This window comes from Curcuma longa, chromosome 20 (genome assembly GCF_044706935.1).
Source record: "Curcuma longa cultivar G26 ecotype Majalengka, Jawa Barat chromosome 20, ITB_CL_G26_1.1, whole genome shotgun sequence".
NCBI classification, from domain to species: Eukaryota; Viridiplantae; Streptophyta; class Magnoliopsida; order Zingiberales; family Zingiberaceae; genus Curcuma; species Curcuma longa.
Window position 1 is genome coordinate 7,474,235 of NC_133880.1, and position 22,915 is coordinate 7,497,149.

A 22,915-nucleotide genomic window follows, 5' to 3' on the forward strand; every position below is an offset into this window, starting at 1 on the left:
AATTATTTCTTACAAGGATATTTTTTTTAATAATGTCATAGAATTCATGAACATAATTGTGTGTTCTCTAGACAATAAAAGAAAAATACCAAGCAGGTGCAGATGCAATCATCGAGTATTATCATTGCAAACATTGCAAAATTTTCTAAGCATCAAAGTTTCTTGGTGAAGAACTATATCAAACCTCAAAATTGGTGAATATTAAAAATGCCTAGATGGGACTGAATTCCTTAGACCGAGAACCAGAAGAAGAAGAAGAAGAAGATGGCTAGCATCAGTAGAATTAACGGATGATTTATTTCTCCTTCGTATACATACACATATACATGTTCTAATTAATACAGCAACTATTAATTAAACAACGCAGATCAGCTGGGCGCGAACCGATCCATGAGCATGCACACGGTAGCTTCGGAAATGGTCGTGCTCCTCCTCCTCTCCTTCACAACAACACCCTCTTCTTCTTCTTCCATGTTCTTCTTCTTCATCTTCATCTTCATCATCAGCTCCTCCTCTCTGTCTCCTTCCTGGGAGAAGCCGCAGCTCAGCCTGCTCCTGCTCTGCTGCTTCCTTCCCAGCCGCCCGATCCCACCTATCCAAGCTTCCACCAAGCTCGCCATTGATAAGGCACTCACAAGCCACAGATCGCTGGAGGTTTCAATGAGATGGAGCAGCAGCGAGCAAGTTAATGAAGGTTATAAAGAGAGAAAACAGGGGAAGGCAAGGAAAGAAACAGGGGCTTGCCGCCACGCGGTTTTCTTCGCGAGCTTAATAATTCGGCGGAAGAGTCGTCCCGTCCCTTCTTATCGCCTTTGTCGCTATTCGTGGAAATTCATGCTGCATTATAATTAAGAAAATAAATAATATAATTATTAAAATAATTTTAATACAAAATAGTCACGTTGTATTATCGAATATTCGATGGTGGGTGCCAAACTGCTGTCGAACAGCTAGACCGATGCCGTTCCGACACGTGGACGTGTTGTGTACGTGAAGTTTACTCGACTCGACGGCGCATTAATTAAACCCGGTTCGATCGGTTCGGCACGATCTTATCATCGTCATTATATTCCTTAATCGCTGTTAGAGAAGCCATTAAGGTCAATTTCGTTTGTTTATATGTCGTTGTAAATTATAGGCAAAGTTATTTGTCAAGATTTTGATATATTTGTATTTCTTCTAGAAGTGCAATTTTAATTTCCATGTGGCTGCTTTTGTTCTCTTCATCTCTTTCTGATATATTTTCTGCCAAGATTCTAATATCTATTCTTCTATAAATTTTTGAGATTTTTAAATAAAAAATTTTCAGATTTTTTGAGAAATATCGAAGATGTTGGGGAAAAAAATCTCGAGTGTTGATATTTCATGAGGTTGCTATCAGTTAAAACAAAAATCTTGGGGCAAATTGTGGTGATATCTTTCAGATAGATATTTTTTTAAAATCTTTTTTTATGCTTAATAGTTTTATGTTTTTGAAATAATTTGTATTACTAATAAAAATAAACTATAGTTTTAACTCCTTATGAACAATTAAGATTAAAACACCTTATGAGTGTATAAAATTAAGACTACATGAGATGATTTTAATCTCTTTTGACCGAAATATCTTTATAATTTTATAGGTGCAAAATCAAGATTACAAGGCTTTAATATATATATTCATGCTATTTGTATAGATTAAATATTTTCATTCTTATAAGTAACATCAATGATGAGATATTATAAGTTTGAATTTGTATCTTATTTTATATTAATAAGATGTTTTGATTAAAATAAAAAATATCTAATTTGGACATTTCTATCTATTGCCACAAATGACTATGACTTTAAAGCATTTTGACTTAGACATTTTAATGAAAAAAATCATTTAATTTTATCAAACCTAAGCCCCTCACTAAATCTTTCAATAAATTGAAACTTAAAATTTTTAAAAATTCATAAATTAAATACCCTTACCTTGAATATAGCAAATCACTACAAAATTAATCTCAATTAGCGACCGAAAAATCGGTCCCTAATCGGTCGCTAAATCCGTTTAACGACCGATTAGGGACCGATTACAAAAATCGCTAAATAATTCATCGTAATTCAAATTAGGGACCGATTTTAGATTCGGTCGCTAATTAGCGACCGAAATCTAGTTCGGTCCCTAATATTAGGGACCGCACAAAATTCGGTCTCTAATTTTAGGGACCGAATGAATATTTCGGTCCCTAAAATTAGGGACCGAATTTGTATTCGGTCGCTAATTTAGGGACCGGAATTTAAAATCGGTCCCTAATTTAGGGACCGAATGTTAAATATCGGTCGGTAAAATTATGATTTTTTAAAAAAATTTTATTTTCCCATGATTTACATACAATCAATATTTTTATTTTAGGGACTGGATGAATATTTCATTCCTAAAATTAGGGACCGAATTCAAGATCGGTCCCTAATTTAGGGACCGAATTCAAAATCAGTCCCTAATTTAGGGACCGAATTTTAAAAATCGGTCCCTAATTTAGCGACCGAAAGTTAAAAATCGGTCGGTAAAATTATGATTTTTTAAAAAAATTTATTTTCCCATGATTTACATACAACCAACATTAAAACTCTTTCTCATGCAATCTATAATTTCAAATTATAATTGAATAACATTTCACAAAATTATGAAAATGATAAAAGAAAAATAATTTATATTGAATTTTAAATTGTTCATACACGATGAAAAGACTTCTTGCCTTAAGGCGCTCAATAATTCATTCCTACACTCTCTATCAGCTCCGTTGGATTCAACCTTTTTAGCTCGCTCTAAAATTTCATCACTATCCATGGTTTAAAGTTGCTTCTTGCTCTTTGTATGGAACTGCACATCTTCATTTCTTCTATATTCTGATGAATGTCAATAAGAAAATAGTGGGAAGATTCATTTCCAATGATGCCCACGGATCAATGTTTCCCAGGTTCACACAGAAATTTTGAAAGCAACGTTCCACCAAAAGGATCTACACGACATATGTCTGACGAGCATGGTCCACCCTTTAGTCCAGTTCTCAGCACTAGTAAAGTCTTACTTTCATTATGATATAAAAGTTTCATTGGAGTGCCATGAATGGAAAACTTTTTGCACATTAAGTCTCTTGCAATGTATCATTTCAACCTGCATGATAAAGAACCAAGTACAGGAGCATCATGATAGTTTTCCTGTGAAACAAAAATATCTCCTACACAACTTCAAAAGCACATGAAAGAAACGATCAGGACAGTATGCCTAAGTGAAGTAAACTACATCAGAACCCCTTGTATTTTACAACAAGCAAAAGTATTCATTTACTATTAATGAAAAATAAATGCTGGAAAAAAATACAATCTACAGCAAAGAAAAGGCCATGACCAAGTTACAAAAATATCATTCTTTGCAAATCTATTACTAACAATATCAACCTCACAACAAAGAATATACCCAAACAACTAGACTTGCCAGCACCTCAGAAAACTTGCAATCAGGCAACCCAACAATGACACCACACTGCTACTCCCAATCCCCTCCCAAAAAAAAATCAAATTAAAAATCCCTCTCAGCATATCGGCGCCGATGGTGGCCGTGATGATGTCTCAGTTCCTGGTTCAGGTGTCCTCCATCATGGTGGTCGGCCACCTCGGCGAGCTCGACCTCGCCGCCGCCGCCATCGCCTTCTCCCTCGCCAACGTCTCCGGCTTCAGCGTCCTCGTAAGTCCGCTTCCTTCCGGTTCTGGTTGCGCAGGGTAAGTTCACCCCCTCGATGATGTGATCTCTTGGTTGGTCTCACCGGCCGTGTCAGTAAGTTCTCGCTCACTCTGTAAGAGAACACGTTTTTAGAAGGAAGAAGCATTCGATTTGGCTTTTCCTTCTACACACCTTCAATCAAACTTTGTGGCCATTGGATTCCATGCGATGGCCACTATGTAGTTGGTGCATATTCGTTTTGTTTGTTTTGGTTACAGGATTACACGATCAAATTCCAGCATGATTATAGTGGAAGGTTTCGATAGATGGAAGGGTAGAGGAAGAACCAAGAAAACTGTTAACAGATGTTGAAAATGATTCAACTGATTGAATCAGTGAGGAATAAAATTCATGTATCTAATCATAAATAGGTGAAACAAATGACTTGATGATGATGAGTGAATCATAAAAAGAGCTTGATGGTTAGTGGCCTTCTCTTACTATGCTTATGACTTTCAGAACATGGATGAAATTTTTTGTCTGCAGTTTGATTTCATCTCCAGAGATGGAAGCAAAACTTGCTTTACTTTGCTTGTTTGAAAACTTGTTTTGTTGATCTTTCAAGTACTAGATTGTTGTGGTTGCTACTTCTTCAGTGCTTCAATTTGTCGATTGACCAACAGGTTGGAATGGCGAGTGGCCTGGAAACTCTTTGTGGACAAGCCTATGGAGCAAAACAGTATCATTCATTAGGTGTCTATACCTACAGAGCCATATTTTCTCTTCTAATGGTATGCCTCCCTATATCCCTTGTTTGGGCCTCAATGGGCAAGCTTCTCCAATTAGTAGGACAAGACCCTGCCATATCTCAAGAAGCCGAGCGATATGCTACATGGATGATACCTGGCCTCTTCGCCTATGCCATCACTCAACCCCTAATGAAGTTCCTTCAATCTCAAAGCCTAATTTTTCCTATGCTCCTTAGCTCAGTTTCAACACTGTGCCTTCATGTTCTTCTTTGTTGGCTTTTGGTGTACAAGTCAAGCTTGTATAATGTTGGAGCTGCTGTTTCACTAAGCATATCGTATTGGTTGAATGTACTTATACTGATTCTGTACATAAGGTACTCAGATTCCTGCAGATTAACTCGTTCCCCAATCACAAAGGAGGCATTTAAAGGCATTAACGAGTTCTTACGAGTAGCGGTGCCATCAGCACTGATGATATGGTAATTGACATGTTTCAATTCTACTATTTTTCATTAGTTCTAACTTGTGGTTTCAACCTTACCACAGCCTTGAATGGTGGTCTTATGAACTGCTTATCTTGCTCTCTGGTCTCTTGCCTATCCAAAGCTCGAAACTTCTGTCCTCTCAATTTGGTAAGTAAAACCCATAAGTAAACAATGATTGTTGTGCATATATACATGATCGGGTAACTTGTTCAGTTTGGCATTCTTGAACAGCCTCAACAGTGTTGCACTACTATATTGCATACCATATGGGCTTGGTTGTGCAGCAAGGTATTTCTGAAACCATAATGCTTATTTGCTTGCACATAGATACACCTTAACATGTTCATTTTCAACTAGTACTCGAGTCTCGAATGAATTAGGAGCATCGAATCCTAAAGGTGCTAAGCTAGCTGTGCTTGTATCCATGATATTCGCTGTTTCAGAGGCTGCTCTTGTGGTTGCAACTCTCTTAGCCCTGCGCCGTGTGTTGGGTTATGCATATAGCAATGAGGAAGAGGTCGTAAACTATGTCTATGAGATGGTTCCCATGGTGTGTTTCACAGTAGTCACAGACAACATACAAGGGATTCTCTCAGGTTCTCTAATTGTTCTTCTAGTACTATGGATAATCATCCCATATGTTTATACTTTACTCGAGATATCGTATCGTAAATAAGCACCCAAACCATATCAGGGGTTGCTAGAGGGAGTGGATGGCAGCATTTGGGTGCTTATGTGAACCTTGGAGCATTCTATTTGGTCGGGATTCCGGTGGCTATTTTACTTGGTTTTCCATTGCATTTAAGAGGGAAAGGCCTTTGGATGGGCATTGTGTGTGGCTCCACAACACAGTCAATACTCCTTGTGGTGATAACAAGTTTCACAAATTGGGAACGCCAGGTAAGTTCTTTATTGTTCTATCTGAAACTCTTCAAATGATACATTGCGTCGTATTGTAAACTAAAGGATGCTATTGTCTTATCATGATCTTATTTTTCAGGCAAAGTTAGCAAGGGAGCGAGTATTCCATGAAAGATTACCTTTACATAATGAATTGAAATGAAGCAGCCATCAGTTTCCCTTGATAGAAGGGGAAATAAATAGCTTCCCAAATATATATAAAAAGAAAACAAAATTATCTACCTCTTGTCCTTTAAAGCAAAAAAAAAAAGAAATTATTTTTCTGATATTTCATAAGATAAAAGCATAAAACTAATGTTTGGTTGGATATGAATTCTCCAGAAATTAGTATTAGTTGCTTGCTATTCTGTGGCTCATTTTGATGCAACGAATAAATTAAGAGAATTTTCAATTTATCTAAAAGAGTTTATTTTAATCTTGATAGAAGGGGAAATAAATAGCTTCCCAAATACTCCATGCCAAAACTGTATCAACTAAACTAATCCACAATGCAAACAGTAACATCAACTAAACTAATCCACAATAATACAAACAGTAAAATATAGAGGTAAGGTAATTTATTATAGTAATACCACAACTAATCCTAGCTGGTTAATTAGAGCATGAATTAAAATTATAAGAATCCAGAATCTGCAAATTATATTGCTATCTTAATTAATTTTAAATGAGGTTGATTCTTAATTAAAAAATTAATTTTTAGTATTTCACAATTAAAAAGAATCATGTGCCACGTGCTTGAACTTGAAATGAGCTCGTAAGTTTGTGAGAATCTTAAGAAGTAGGCAACCTTGGCAAAAGACGAAGACAAGTTCAAAAAAGAAGACTCATCGACTTAAAAATTTGAAGATTCAGAGGTTAAGAGGTGCTTAACGAAATTAGAAGATATCCACTTCAAGGATTGAGAGGGAGAGACCATTAATACCAGAACAAGAAAAACCCTCAACTTCTGGAGCATACAAGGAAGAAGTTCATGTCATCTTAACAAGTCAAAAGAAGCCAAATCATAAAGGTATATTGACGCCGGATAGAATAGTGATTATTCTAGAGGTGGAAGATTAAAGGAGAATTGTAGAGAAAACAAGTAAGAGAAGTTGGAAAAATGAAGAGAAGCCGCGATGACATCGTCTCTATGGTTTTTGTCGAAAAAGAAAATTTTATTTCATAATCAAAAGTTAACCAAAAATAGCTAAACATGTATATAAATAAACCCTAAACCAAACTTTAGCTAAAAAGTCAAAATACCCTAAAATTTTAAAAATAAAAAATTACTATAAATAGTAAAAAAATATGTTCAAAGCCTCCAAAAAATGCATTAAACGATGTCTGATGGGTTCAAAAGTGGATTGGTACAGGTAAAATATTCTAAAAGAGCTTCGACTAGAAATCGATCACGCCTCATTCTAGTACCTGAATTAAAAGTTATGACCCGTTGAAGTTCGACACCTTGTGCGTCACCCCTATATCATATACCAAATTCAATTATAAAAAATAAAGATCATATAATATATTTTAAATATAGAAAGAAAGGGTACTACAAGTGTCTTAAATTAATGAAGAAAAAAGTTCAAGTTGCACCCAAGATGAAGGAGTAGTCAAGAAAAGTTAGCCCCATGATACAAAAAGACAAGGAGCACAATAGTATCACTGGGACAAAGAACCCCATGATATTTCTATTGGTAAATTTGTTGGAACTTGATAAACTAGAAAATTGATCCTTTCCATCTTGATAGAAAAAAATAAGAAAAAAAATACTCATGGTACTTAAAGGAGGTTGCATTCTTGAGCAGGCGCTCCAATTGTAGCAAAAATTGAAATTCACCATCCAACAGCTCTACACAGTCGACCTAATTACGACCATATATGATGAGGTAAATTGAGAAGTTGTAATTGACTAATAGGGGAGGATATTTTTCTCAATTTCGCTGAGATTCAATCCTTGTCCATTGTAATAAGATTATATTTATCTCGCAATAATCAATTCAACCGTGTCTCATGGGCTTAAACATGCGCTCCAAGTTCACATGGCAAGACGATTGACCACTTTCTGATGGATGAATAATGACAATTTTAACAGAGCGTGACAACTAAATTATTACAATAATGATCAATCGATGGGAATAGATTCTTCACCAGACAGACACGGTCTTCATTATATTGCCATTGTCATCACCATCACCATCACCATCACCATATTGTTATTGCCTGCAAAATAACAATCCTTCAAAAATTGTGGTGCATTGCATTGCCGTGACCTATACACACCTCAGAAAGCTGCCTGCATTATGAGTCCTTGAATAAAATTTGGTCTAAATATCAAAATAATGTTGTCGCCGTCTGATCATGCATGACCAGCAGATAAAGCATACGATCGATCGTAATTTCCATGACTCTAATTTCCAAATAAGAAAATGACAAATTAACGTATTGGCCACTTAATTACTGAGTCATATACAGAGCGTGACAACTAAATTATTACAATAATGATCAATCGATGGAACTCCTAGTCACTTCACCAGACAGACACGGTCTTCATTTGCCATTGTCATTGCCATTGCCATCGCCATTGTTATTGCCTGTAGAATAACAATCCTTCAAAAATTGTGGTGCATTGCATTGCATTGCCGTGACCTATACACACCTCAGATAGCTACCTGCATTATGAGTCCTTGACTTGGTCTGCTCATCAATGCAATGTTGTCGCCGTCTGATCATGACCAGCAGATAAAGCAACGATCGATCGTAATTTCCATGACTCTAATTTCCACGGAAGAAGATGACAAATTATTAACGTATTGACCACGTAATTACTGAGTCATATATAATTAGGATGAGGAAGAATAATAAGTGATGACTCATGTAAGTCAGTCATTAGGTATGTATGTACATATGTATATGGAAAAAATTAATGTGATCTTTGGGCAGTGCCGGTCTTGATTGGAGTTGAAGCTAGCTATCGTATGATAGAATAATTTTCAATATCGGATAGTGAGTGATTTGATATATGAGGAAGAAGAAGAATTTAATTTGAATCGTCTATGGACTATATCTGAAGCCATATTCCCTTAATTCATTGTCATATTTTCCTTAATTTGCCCTTGGCGGCCTCCACCAGCCATCCCCTTCCCTAATTAGCGAGCAATTAAATCTACCTAATTAATCAATCCAACAAGCTAAGTCTTGTTTCCACCATTAATTAATTAATTATAACTTGCCGATAGATAAACTGTTGAATTGATAATTAAGACATACCTAATATGGATGGTATTGCGGGTTACAACTTAATATTTTATTCACACTTGCATTTACAAATTAAAATAGAGTAGCAATTACATGCATGAAATTAGATTATATACTGCGGTATATTTGTCACTCTTTCCGCCGTCACCTCAGCTCCATTAATGTGGCGTCTCATCAACGGCAGGAAGAAGCAGATATCGGAATTTCCATCATCCTAATTTCCACAAAAGAAAACGATCGATCGATCTTTTTATTGACCACTCGCTAGCAGAGTTGCAGAAGATGAATGCCAATTTCCACAGTGAGCACGTCGACGACTGATTCTTGCAATAATGGCCGATCGAGGGAAATAGACTCTTCTTCATTCTTCAACATAAATAGCCCTTGCCATTCTCATTGGCCTACTGCAAAATAACAATCCACCAACCAAAGAGTATGGCAACGGCCTGGAGAAGCACACTCCGTTTCCGTGAGCCATGGCCACTGCACCACCCCCACCGCTGCTACCATCTTCCTCTTGTCAGGCTCTGCTGCCTCATCATCCTCGCCTTCCTTCTTGTAGAGGTAGAAGCGAGAGTGAGCAGCAAGGGGTGCTTGGAGAGGGAGAGGGATGCTCTCTTGCTTCTCAAAGCCGCCATCAAAGATCCTTCCGCACGCTTGTCTTCTTGGCGTGCCCAAGTAGATTGCTGCGCTTGGACTGGCGTGGTCTGCCACAACAGAACGGGCAGCGTACGAGTGGCCGAGCTCAACCTCTATAGAAAGTTGTATATAATTAGAAGTTGTATATTTAGAATATTCTAATTTAGGTAAGACTATAATATTATTTCTTGTAAAACAAGAAATCCCTTGTGTATATATATGCTCCCTTACGGGATGAATTGGAATACAATCGAATTATTATTTTTCCCATATTTCCACATATTTCCACATGGTATCAGAGCAAGGTTTAATCCTTTGAATTTGGTTTGGATTCTACTTGCTTCGTCTCTTTTTCCTGAAAGTTTCAGAAGACGCTGATAATCCCTGAATCCTTGAATCTCCACCTGGAAGGCTTCCTGCGAAGACATTGAAGACATCTACAATGGACGGATCTGTAATTGATGAAAATCAATCACAAGTCATTCATCACCACTATGACAACTCTGCGTTTCCTAAAACGATTGTGTTGAATGAATCCAACTACACCATATGGGCTCCCCTCATGCGGATGCGTATTGGAGCACGAGGAAAGATAGGTTATTTAACTGGTACAAAATCTAAACCCCTTATGAATACTCCAGAATATGAAGTTTGGGTCACAGATAATGAAAGGGTAAAAAGCTGGCTCATTGATTCCATGGAGACCTCTCTTATGAATCGATATATTCGTCTTTCTACTGCAAAAGATATTTGGGAAGCTGTGGAGAAAACTTTTTATGATGGCTCTGACGAAACTCGAATATTTGAATTGAACAAGAAGTGTTTTGAAGCAAAGCAGAATGGTCGACCTATTCCGACCTACTACAATGAATTGGTGGCCATGTTCCAAGAGATTGATCAAAGGATAACGTCTCAGAATAATGATGTTGCAACTGTTGTCCATGAAACTTCAATGATGTCTCGATTGCGTGTTCATATGTTTTTGAGTGGACTAGATTCAGAATATGATCAAGTGCGTGGAGAGATCCTACGCAAGGAACCTAAATTCTCCTTAGAGCAGAGTTATGCTTATATCCGCAAGGTGCAATCTGAGAAACAAGCTATGGGACATTATGTATCTCCTGAATCTTCTGTTTTGGCTGTTCAAAGTAGAAAAGTTACTCCTCCAAGCTTTTCTAGTCCTCCTTCTGGTCGTCCTGCAAGTAAATCAAATCCATATGCAAATAAGAAGTGTAATGTTTGTGGAGAACTAGGCCATAGCAAGGAGAGATGTTATGAAGTGATTGGTTATCCTGATTGGTGGGACTTCACCAAGAAGCCACGTAAGAATATAAGCAAGGCTGCCATTGCTACTGCTGAGAATGAGCATCATGATAGTGCTATGGCTACTGTAGCACGATCAGGTATGAATGATAAATTTAATTCGAATAATACATGGATAATTGATTCAGGTGCATCTGACCATATGACAAATGACCCTAACCGTGTGAAAAATCTTAGAGCTTCCCCACAAAATTTTGTCTCTACTGCTGATGGTACTCCAACTCTGGTTAGCGGAGAAGGTTCAATTGTGTTATCTGATACCTTAACCCTTGAATCCGTCTTAGTAGTTCCATCACTATCTTATAACCTATTGTCTGTCTATCAAATCATTCTAACACTTGCATGTACTGTGACATTCTATCCAACTTTTTGTGTGTTTCAGGACATTCTGACTCGGCGGATTCTTGGTTATGGTGTTAGAAGGGGGAAATTGTACTACTTAAATCTCACGGAAGAGAATTGCAAGCATCTTTTGGGACAAGCTAATCAGGTCATGAGGGCCAAGAATGCAAAGGAAGTGGTATGGTTATGGCATCGTCGTTTGGGACATCTGTCTTTTAGTTATCTTAAAATATTACAACCTCATTTGTTTTCAAGTGTTAATGCTTCAGAATTCCATTGTGACATTTGTGAACTGGCCAAAAGTCATCGTATTTCGTATGCACCAAGTATTAATAGATGTCCTACTCCTTTTATGAAAATTCACTCCGATGTTTGGGGTCCTGCAAAAATTCCTTCATTTTCTGGAGCTCGGTATTTCGTAACTTTTATTGATGATTGCACTCGCATGACCTGGGTGTCCTTACTGAAACGTAAGAGTGATGTATTTGGAATGTTTACTGATTTTTATAAAATGGTAGCGACACAGTACCAACAATCCATCAGAGTTTTCCAAACTGACAATGGTGGAGAGTTCGTAAATAGCCTTATGTCTGAGTTTTGTCGGTCAAATGGAATTCATCATCAAACCTCCAATTCTGATACTCCTCAACAGAATGGTTTAGCAGAACGAAAAAACAGACAATTGTTAGAAGTTGTTCGTGCTTCTTTGTTTGGTATGAATGTGCCTCGATTCTATTGGGGTGAAGCAGTGAAATCGGCGGCATATATTATTAACCGTACTCCCTCGCGAGTAATTGAGTTCAAGAATCCTCATCAGAAGCTTCATTCTTTTTTGTCCATCTCGTCTATGCCTAATTTGGAGCCTCGTGTGTTTGGGTGCACTGCTTATGTCCACATACCAGCACCTCAACGAAGCAAGCTTGATCCTCGTGCGAAGAAATGTATTTTTGTGGGTTATGCAGAATTTCAAAAAGGGTACAGATGTTATGATCCACTCACTAACAGAATGCATATTTCTCTTGATGTCTCATTCCATGAATCTGAACCGTACTACTCAGCGGGAGTTCCCCAATCTTCCCTTCAGGGGGAGAGTGATAGTGAAGGGAATCCTTGTCCTATTGATGTCTTTGAAGAATTGGAACACTTGGAGAAAAATTATGAAGTTCCTGCAATAGTTGAGACGATTCCTGTATCAGCAGAAAATGGGCAGACAATCGACCACTTGGTTCCTGATGATCAATTCTCTCGTGAGACAGAAACAAATAATCAAGATGACATTTCCCCCTCTACATCAATAACTGAAGATCTCGCTCAGAATGATCCACCTCAGGTACCTTTAACCTCTAATCATAAGTCTTCTAGGTTAGAAAGTGTTGAACCGAGGAAATCACAAAGGGTTACTAAGGGAGTTCCTAAAAAACAATATGAACCAGACATCAAAGCCCAAGCCAAATACCCTATAGCAAACTGTATATCTCACCATAGGCTTTCCAAGTCACATGCACTTGTTATTAATCAATTATCTACTGTATCTATTCCTAGTAATGTGCAGGACGCATTGAAGGATCCAAAATGGGCAACAGCAATAAATGAAGAATTGGAGGCTCTTCAGAAGAATGGTACATGGGAAGTAGTAGACAAGCCGATTGGAAAGAAGACTGTAGGATGTCGTTGGGTGTTTAATGTGAAGCTTAATGCGGATGGAACTATTGATAGATACAAGGCAAGAATGGTTGCCAAGGGATATACGCAACGCCATGGAATTGATTATGAGGAAACTTTCGCACCTGTAGCAAAGATCAATACTGTCCGAATTTTAATGTCACTTGCAGCAAATAAAGATTGGCCTTTACACCAGCTTGATGTGAAGAATGCATTTCTCAATGGAAACTTGGAGGAAGAGGTGTACATGGATATACCCCCCGGCATGAAGAATAATCCAAGAGACATTGGTAAGGTGTGTAAATTGAAGAAGTCTTTGTATGGCCTAAAACAATCTCCCAGAGCTTGGTTTGGAAGATTTTCGAAGTCCATGAGAGTTTTTGGATACAAACAAAGTAATTCGGACCATACCTTGTTTATTAAACATAAGGATGGTAAGGTTACAATTCTAATTGTGTATGTTGATGACATGATCGTTACAGGAGATGATCCAAAAGAAATAAATGATTTGCGAAAGTATCTGTCGAAGGAATTTGAAATGACAGATCTCGGACAATTGAAGTATTTTCTGGGCATTGAAGTGGCAAGGTCAAAAGAAGGGATTTCACTTTCCCAAAGGAAGTATGTTCTTGATTTGCTCGCTGAAACTGGGATGTTGGACTGCAAACCAATCGAGACGCCCATTGAGATGAATCATGGACTCGCTATTCTTCCTGATCAGGTCCCTACTGATAAAGGGAGGTATCAACGTCTTGTAGGAAGGTTAATTTATCTTTCTCATACTAGACCAGATATTGCCTACGCTGTAAGTGTTGTTAGTCAGTTTATGCATTGTCCTAGCAAAGAGCATATGGATGCAGTCTTTCGTATCTTGAAATATTTGAAGATGACACCTGGTAAAGGATTGTTATTTGGAAAAAAAGATACATTAGAAGTGGTCGGATACACAGATGCAGATTGGGCTGGTGATAAAACCGATAGACGCTCTACATCAGGGTACTTCACCTTTGTGGGTGGGAACCTTGTAACTTGGCGTAGTAAAAAACAAAAAGTTGTTGCCAGATCAAGTGCAGAAGCTGAATTTCGTGGTATGGCTCATGGAGTTTGTGAAATGTTGTGGATTCGTAATGTTCTAAAGGAATTAGGGTTCAAGCTTCAAAGGCCTATGGATTTACATTGTGATAATACAGCTGCTATTCAAATTGCACATAATCCAGTTCAGCATGATCGAACAAAGCATGTGGAGGTTGATCGACACTTTATTAAAGAAAAACTTGACAGGAAAATTATTCAGTTTCCATTCATAACTTCAAAGGAGCAATTAGCTGATGTCCTGACTAAAGGGGTATCTCGAAAAGTGTTCGATAGCTTAGTTGACAAGTTGGGCATGATAAACATCTATGCACCAACTTGAGGGGGAGTATAGAAAGTTGTATATAATTAGAAGTTGTATATTTAGAATATTCTAATTTAGGTAAGACTATAATATTATTTCTTGTAAAACAAGAAATCCCTTGTGTATATATATGCTCCCTTACGGGATGAATTGGAATACAATCGAATTATTATTTTTCCCATATTTCCACATATTTCCACATTGATGAACACATAAGTTCGATTCAAAATGGACGTCTTATGTTCGATGCAAAACAACAACTACTATGTCTCAATATGTGCATTTATGTGTTTAGGATGGAGAATCTCAAATTCAGAAGCCTTGCAGGAATAGCCAAGGTACTAGGAATTGCATTTTGCCTGGCTGGTGTCGTGACAATGGCGCTATATAGAGGCACTCACATCCGTCCTTTGAACCTTCATCATCACTCTGGCCAAAATACCAAGTACCAAAACAATGTGTTTACTCCTAAAAGAAGAAGCTGGATCGAAGGATCCATCTTCCTGATAGTTGGCAATATGAGTTGGTCCTTGTGGTTAGTTCTACAGGTATCTATCCATATTGTTGAAACTATCTAAATTAACGTAGTGGTGTGTGTGTATTAGCTATTGATCATGTCTCTTTTGACAGGGAATTATGTTAAAGGAATACCCCTCGAAGCTTATTTTCATCACCCTCCAATGTCTCTTCAGCACCTTTCAGTTGGTTTTCGTTGCACTGGTATTTGAGAGAGACAGTTCCAAGTGGACCTTGCATTTGGATTTGGGACTACTTACTATTGTCTACTGTGTACGATTACTGAGCACATCAATTCAATCTCTTGATTTCATAGTAAAAACCTTTTCTTCCAATCAGAAGTTGTATAAAAAACAGGAACTTTGTATGCCAGGGCTTTGTCGTAACAGCACTGAACATCTATTTACAAAGCTTTTGTATTGAGAAGAAGGGCCCTGTTTTTACAGCAATGTTCACACCTTTGGCTCTTGTTTTTACGCTGATATGTTCTGTTTTCTTAGGAGAAAGGATTTATCTAGGAAGGTAACCTATTCAGAACTGACTCCATTTGATTTGATTTGATTTTGTTTTGTTTCTTTTTCAAATAGAATTGTCATAACACTTGAAATTTCAGCCTTTTAGGGGGAATTCTAATGGTCGTAGGCCTCTATAGCGTTCTGTGGGGAAAAGCCAAAGAGACAGTGCCTTCTGAAGTCTCAATTGAAGACGGGAAAACTCACACAGAGGAGAAGGAAGCAACAGGAAATCACTCTGATGATGTTCCACTTCAATAAGTCTGTCTTGTAATAACTAATTCAGCCATATCCTGAGAACAGTAGATACCGTAATGTTCATAATAAGCACTAGTGTGTAATGATGATCTCATTCGTCAAAAATAAGGGACAGAAGAAAGAGAGATCAACAAAAAAGGATAAAAAATGATTGAAAATGTATTAGATACATTTACATGCTGCGGTGCAAATATAAGCTTCAAAAATATTGAGATAAACAAGTACATTCCTAATTCATTTAAATGGGACTTTGTCATCATTCATTAGTCAGCTCTAAATAAAGCTTAAAAGTGGAAATTTATTAGTGTTTAGTTCTTTCAATTAATTTTTCTGAGTGATTTACAATGAGGATTTCATTTGACTGCACTAATTTTAGGGTTTCAGGTGCGTTTTCAGCATCGTGATGCATGCATGAATCATGAGCTGCTCCAGTGGCTCGTTCACTCACTTTGTTCCGTTTCTCTTTCTTGGACTGTTGTTTTTGCGTCGAGCTTGCATTGCTTCGCGCGACCTCTTTCTTGGAGAATTCATTCAAATAAATTCCACAGACGACTTCGATTTGCCATCGATATGGCGACCTACTTCCGCTGAGCACCGGAGGTACAGGCCGTTGATAACTTGCTGACGCTCTACCTCATGAATTCCAGCGCCTTCAGCACTGGATACGCCGATGTAGCAGCGGCTCCGTCGAACATGCTCCTCCTCAACTCGGCGATGAGCAATTCATCGAATCCGATCGATCGCCAGCGCCAGCACTTGGTCTGCGCCGTCCCGCTCCAACCGGCCACGCACAATGGACGTTTTGTTAGCGCACTTTGTACTTCGCGTTATCGCGAGGAACATTGAGGAGCTTAAATTTATGCTCCAGAAGACCGTGACAGTGCCTACGTGGCACTCGGGTGACGTGTTAGGCTCACATGTGATGTGACAGTATCTGTGTGGCACCCACGTGGACAAAGAGAGATGACTGGACTGCTGACTGGGCGAATGGATGACAAGCATTGATCAAAGAATGCGATGGATCGCATGGGATGCGATCTGGAGCGTTAGATCGCGAAGAGTTACGATCTGACCGCTTGGGATGAGACTTGATCTGAAACGTCAAATGAAATGGATCATTGGATCCAGATCCGACGGCTGATGACCAGCGGGGAGATCTGAGGGTCACAACCCTTCAGATCTGATGGATGAGATTAAGAGGGCTATGTGAAGGGTTACAATCCTCCAGATCGGATGGTCCAGATCGATCCTACCCAAAGGACATAGCTACTCACCCAAAGGGTATTCAACCTCTTCATTTGATATAAATAGATCCCTCCAGATGCTGAAAATTTCATCGAATTCATCGATTTTCTCATTCTATTGAGCATTCATCTCATCTTGTGCATTCAAAATCCAAAAAGCCTATAAGAAGGTTCGTCGGTCTCGGAATTTGAAGTGCTACTATTCTGAGACGTTTGTTGTTGTATCTTGGGAATGAGTTGCTGCTATCTGTAAGTACCGTAGTGGAGGAATATCATTTACAGAAATAGTATTGAACACTAACTTTGACGATCCGTATCAATTTGCATCTTCCCAGAACTACCGAAAACAACAAATATTGTAACGTTAATTAAGTTATTCAAGAAGCACCCAGATATTCTCACTACAAAATTAATCTCAATTAGCGACCGAAAAATCGGTCCCTAATCGGTCGCTAAATCCGTTTAACGACCGATTAGGGACCGATTACAAAAATCGCTAAATAATTCGTCGTAATTCAAATTAGGGACCGATTTTAGATTCGGTCGCTAATTAGCGACCGAAATCTAGTTCGGTCCCTAATATTAGGGACCGCACAAAATTCGGTCTCTAATTTTAGGGACCGAATGAATATTTCGGTCCCTAAAATTAGGGACCGAATTTGTATTCGGTCGCTAATTTAGGGACCGAAATTTAAAAATCGGTCCCTAATTTAGGGACTGAATGTTAAAAATCGGTCGGTAAAATTATGATTTTTAAAAAAATTTTTATTTTCCCATGATTTACATACAACCAATATTTTTATTTTAGGGACCGGATGAATATTTCATTCCTAAAATTAGGGACCGAATTTAAAATCGGTCCCTAATTTAGGGACCGAATTTTAAAAATCGGTCCCTAATTTAGCGACCGAAAGTTAAAAATCGGTCGGTAAAATTATGATTTTTTAAAAAAAATTTATTTTCCCATGATTTACATACAACCAACATTAAAACTCTTTCTCATGCAATCTATAATTTCAAATTATAATTGAATAACATTTCACAAAATTATGAAAATGATAAAAGAAAAATAATTTATATTGAATTTTAAATTGTTCATACACGATGAAAAGACTTCTTGCCTTAAGGCGCTCAATAATTCATTCCTACACTCTCTATCAGCTCCGTTGGATTCAACCTTTTTAGCTCGCTCTAAAATTTCATCACTATCCATGGTTTGAAGTTGCTTCTTGCTCTTTGTATGGAACTGCACATCTTCATTTCTTCTATATTCTGATGAATGCCAATAAGAAAATAGTGGGAAGATTCATTTCCAATGATGCCCACGGATCAATGTTTCCCAGGTTCACACAGAAATTTTGAAAGCAACGTTCCACCAAAAGGATCTACACGACATATGTCTGATGAGCATGGTCCACCCTTTAGTCCAGTTCTCAGCACTAGTAAAGTCTTACTTTCATTATGATATAAAAGTTTCATTGGAGTGCCATGAATGGAAAACTTTTTGCACATTAAGTCTCTTGCAATGTATCATTTCAACCTGCATGACAAAGAACCAAGTACAGGAGCATCATGATAGTTTTCCTGTGAAACAAAAATATCTCCTACACAAATTACAAACTATTGTTTTTTTTTATCTTTTGATTAGATAAAAACCTACTAGTGTTGTTATCGAGTCCAGAAGGCTAAAACTGATAGGTACTTGTATCTGGTATCAAGGCATATGCCAGAGATAGAAAAGAAATTTTGAACAAAGAGTGGTTTAAATTTTAAGACTAAATTATGATACCCCTGATGTACCTTGTTATACAACAAAATAAGCAAATTGAGTACTTTTCAAATAACAACATCAAATACTATTAGAGCAAAGACAAAATAAATGCTGGAAAATATTCCATGACTTACTTGCTACAGCATAAGAGGCATCAAGGGCCATGAGGTAGCATCTGTGATAGCTTGCCATCAACAACCTAGATAAATGCAATTAATATGAGAACCTTGCAATTAATATGCGATTAACAACTGAAAGAGATGCTCAAGAAAATATTTAAAACTGGACATAATAAAGGGGTTGGGAACATAAAAACACCACTGATTCATCAAGGACAGAGGTACCCAACAGAATAGTTGTCTATTTCTTGAAGGACTTCCTCTCCTGATTTGATTACAGGTGGTTGTTTTCTGACCACAACATTCTTTATGAACTCTTTCTTATTTCGCCTGAAAGGGTGTTCTTGTGGTAAAAATTTGCGATGATTATCAAACCAAGATATTTTACCACTACAAGGTAATGAAAATGCCTCTGACTCTGTCATGCAATGTGGACATGCCAACTTACCAGCCGTGCTCCAACCAGACAACATTGAGTATGCTGGAAAATCACTAATCGTCCATAATAAAGCAGCTTTCAAGGTAAAATTACTTTTACTTGCAATATCATAAGTCGGAGACCCTATGTTCCATAATTCATTCAACTCCGCAATAAGAGGTTGCAAAAATATATCTATCTTCTCTTTTGGATTCTTTGGACCTGGAATAAGCACGGTAAGGAACATGAATTCATCTTTCATGCACATCCATGGCGGTAAATTGTATGGTGTTATTATGACTGGCCAAGATGAATATTGCTGTCCAGATTGACCAAATGGTTGAAATCCATCTGCTGAAAGCCCTAATCTTACATTACGTGGTTCCATTGAAAACAAAGGAAACATTGTATCAAGATGTTTCCATGCAGGAGAGTCAACAGGATGACACATTATATCTCCTTCGTGTGCATGCTCATGATGCCATCTCATATGGTTTGCTGTTGCAACAGATGCATACAAACGTTGAAGTCTAGCCGTCAATGGAAAATAATACATAACTTTGTAAGGTATATTCTTGTTCTTTTTCCCGGATATGCGACTGCGCTGTTTATACCGAGAATGATTACACAATCTGCATTCAGTCAGTTCACTATCTTCATTCCAAAAGATCATGCAATTATTTATACAACAATCAATCTTTTCTACAGGCAAACCTAAACCCCTCATCAATTTTTTGGTACTATAAAAACTATCAGTCATTATATTATCAGGAGGGAGCAACTCTGACATCAATTGGCATATATCATCGTAACATCGTTCAGAGAAATGATGTTCTGCTTTGATGTTCAGTAGTCTCGCTGTAGCTGATAATTGGGAATGACCAGAAGGAATGCCTTCCCATACTTCTCTTTCACTAGCATTTAACATGTCATATAATTTTTGAATTTCAGGTGTTGGTATGTCATCAACATTTTGATGATCAAATGCATTCATCGTATCATAAACCATAGACTGCATTGTGTTGTCATTAAATGATGAATCATCTTGGGCAAATGATGATTCATGCTGAGTTATATAATTAGATGACGACGCACCAGAATGGCCAATTGGCTCAAACACATAAGGTTCTCCATGACAATACCAGTTGTAATAATTTGGAACAAATCCATTTTTACATAGATGCACTTTCACAGTATCCTCGTGCCGAAAAGTTGTATTTCTACATTTGCAATGATTACACGGACACCGTAAATGATCACCATTCATACACTCTGGATGACGCTTAGCAAATTCAACAAAATTTTCAACTCCATCAAAGTATTCATCAGTAATAAATCCATTCTCTAGTCTATTATACATCCAAGCTTTATTCATATACATTTTAACCTAATGAGAAAACAATTATGATATTAATAAATGTATAAATTAAAGCCAAACATGCAAATTTCATAACATAAACCTAATTAAACCATAATACCACGTAAACTAAAAATTAAAGCTGTTATTTATTGAACTTAATCAACAACAATGAGGAGATTGCATGCAAAGACATTATGAAGTAGCTAAAGCCCTAATTAAGAAACATAGGGTCAAATTTTTACCTTATGCAGATGTGAGAAGGTACACTTGAACAAACAGCCAATTCACTTCTTGGAACAGATCAACGTGAATCTCTGTCACACAGATGCAAAACAATGCTTAGAAACTGTAGAATTTTAACAATATTAAGTGCAAACTAAATGGATAAAGAAAATGCAGGTAAATGTAACAAAATCCAACAAAACTGCAAGTGTATTTAAAGGAAAGCATTTTTATCCAACAGATACTAAAAGCACTTTCATGTATCTGCAAATGAAAATTTGAAAGAACTTCCAGAGTCAAATATTGAACAGAGTCAAATTTGAAAGGACCGACAAAATAAAGCAGGAGACACTGAAAAAAATTAGGCGGTCGGCTGCAGGACCGACAGCTCACTCGTTGGACCGCAACCGCGCCGGAGGAGATCACGCCGGAGGAGATTGGAGGATAAATGACTTACCCTGAGACGTTGGAGACGCAGGAGGAGAAGATCCCGTGCGCTGGAGGAGAAGATCCCGTGCGAGAGGGAGGTCGCGAAGAGGAGTTCGGAGACGCGCCGGAGACGCCGGAGGAGAAGATCTCGTGCGCTAGAGGAGAAGGAGAAGATCCGTGAGGGAGGACGCAGAGAGGAGATCGGAGAGGCTAGGGCTCGGTATCGGGAGAGGAGAAAAGTAAGGGCTCGGTATCGGGAGAAGAGAAAAGTAAGTTCGGGTGGGAGGAAATAATCGGGAGAGAGGGGAATTAATCGATATTTAGGGACTGATTTGTAATTCGGTCCCTAATTTAGGGACCGAATTATATATCGGTCCCTAATTTAGGAGGGAAACAAAATCAATCATAAAGAAAAATAATTAATCGGTATTTAGGGACTGATTTATAATTCGGTCCCTAAATTAGGGACCGAATTACAAATCAGTCCCTAATTTAGGGGAGGGAAAATCGAGCGTGCGAAAAAACGCGAGAAAAAAATTAATCGGTATTTAGGGACCGAATTACAAATCGGTCCCTAATTAGGGACTGAATTAAATTCGGTCCCTAAAGTAGCGACCGAATTACAATTCGGTCCCTAATTAGCGACCGATTTGTAATTCGGTCCCTAATTTAGGGACCGATTTACAAATCAGTCCCTAATTCGGTCCATATTTTAGGAGGGTGGGGGGAAATCGACCATGAGGAAACCGAGGAAAAAAAAAAGCAATCGGAATTTAGGGACCGATTTTTAATTCGGCCCCTAATTTAGGGACCGAATTACGAATCGGTCCCTAATATTAGGGACCGAATATGAATTCGGTTGCTAAGATCGCTAAAAAAATTCAATCCTCTATTTAATATTAATTTTACCGACCGAAAATTAGAATCGGTCCCTATTTTAGGGACCGAAAATTAAAATCGGTCCCTAATTAGGGACCGAAATGAAATCGGTCCCTAATTAACGACCGATTTTACTTCGGTCCCTAAATAGGGACCGATTCATCAGTTCGGTCGCTATTTTAGGGACCGATTTTAATTCGGTCCCTAATTCCGTCGTTATTTAGGGTTATTTTTGTAGTGATCAATCTTTTATAAATTGATTTTTATAATATATTGTATGTTTCACAATTCCTTTTCAATTATATATTTTTATCAGCGTATCTATTATTCATATCAGAAGTAAATTTATGAATAGATCATAAATATTATTTTATATAACACGTGTTTGAATTATAAATAAATGACAAATGAATTATAGAAAAGATTAGTCCCCTTTCATTCTTGTCATGTTAATGTCAATCCCTAGGAGTGACCGATTCGGTTCCACGAAAATTTTCCATCGACCACCAAGGTAAATAATGCGCGGCCAACCCAAATGCCAGCATCCTTTAATTACGTTCTCCATTTGAAGAAAAATTCCTATAAATACGCTGTAGCTGGGAATAAACCACAGGTTCCTGAATTGGATGTCCCACCATTGCACCATTGCCATGAGACACAAACAAATTTAGATTAAAAACTATCTAATTAGGTAGCTATACCTCATTATATCTTTATATATTCCAATATCCTTTAGCTGTGGAAT

The 22,915-nt window shown here is 37.7% G+C and overlaps 3 protein-coding genes across 3 annotated transcripts; all 3 read left to right on the plus strand.

Moving 5' to 3' along the window:
- Positions 1-3,575: 3,575 nt before the first annotated feature.
- LOC141813678 (protein DETOXIFICATION 10-like) lies at positions 3,576-6,003 on the plus strand. The gene is given in 8 exon segments (XM_074701648.1): positions 3,576-3,712; positions 4,372-4,916; positions 4,984-5,033; positions 5,036-5,069; positions 5,154-5,210; positions 5,280-5,518; positions 5,617-5,822; positions 5,923-6,003. Coding segments are annotated over 8 exon segments (1,329 nt in total). The 5' UTR covers positions 3,576-3,577; the 3' UTR covers positions 5,986-6,003.
- Positions 6,004-10,161: 4,158 nt separating this feature from the next.
- Positions 10,162-11,045, plus strand: LOC141812981 (uncharacterized). Its single transcript, XM_074700908.1, has 2 exons — positions 10,162-10,921; positions 11,035-11,045. Exons 1-2 carry the CDS (start codon positions 10,162-10,164, stop codon positions 11,043-11,045), a joined length of 771 nt encoding a protein of 256 aa, XP_074557009.1.
- A 3,693-nt stretch (positions 11,046-14,738) lies between these two features.
- On the plus strand, positions 14,739-15,975 carry LOC141813915 (WAT1-related protein At5g64700-like). Its single transcript, XM_074701922.1, has 4 exons — positions 14,739-14,990; positions 15,073-15,231; positions 15,332-15,480; positions 15,572-15,975. Exons 1-4 carry the CDS (start codon positions 14,739-14,741, stop codon positions 15,729-15,731), a joined length of 720 nt encoding a protein of 239 aa, XP_074558023.1. The 3' UTR covers positions 15,732-15,975.
- The last annotated feature ends 6,940 nt before the right edge of the window (positions 15,976-22,915 follow it).

What these genes read in the sequence shown, in the direction of transcription:
- LOC141812981 (XM_074700908.1), top strand. Translation starts at nt 10,162, where the DNA reads ATGGACGGATCTGTAATTGATGAAAATCAATCACAAGTCATTCATCAC.
- LOC141813915 (XM_074701922.1), top strand. Translation starts at nt 14,739, where the DNA reads ATGGAGAATCTCAAATTCAGAAGCCTTGCAGGAATAGCCAAGGTACTA. An exon ending in CCTTGTGGTTAGTTCTACAG is followed by an intron (nt 14,991 to 15,072) that starts GTATCTATCCAT and finishes CTCTTTTGACAG; the next exon opens with GGAATTATGTTAAAGGAATA. An exon ending in TACTTACTATTGTCTACTGT is followed by an intron (nt 15,232 to 15,331) that starts GTACGATTACTG and finishes TTTGTATGCCAG; the next exon opens with GGCTTTGTCGTAACAGCACT.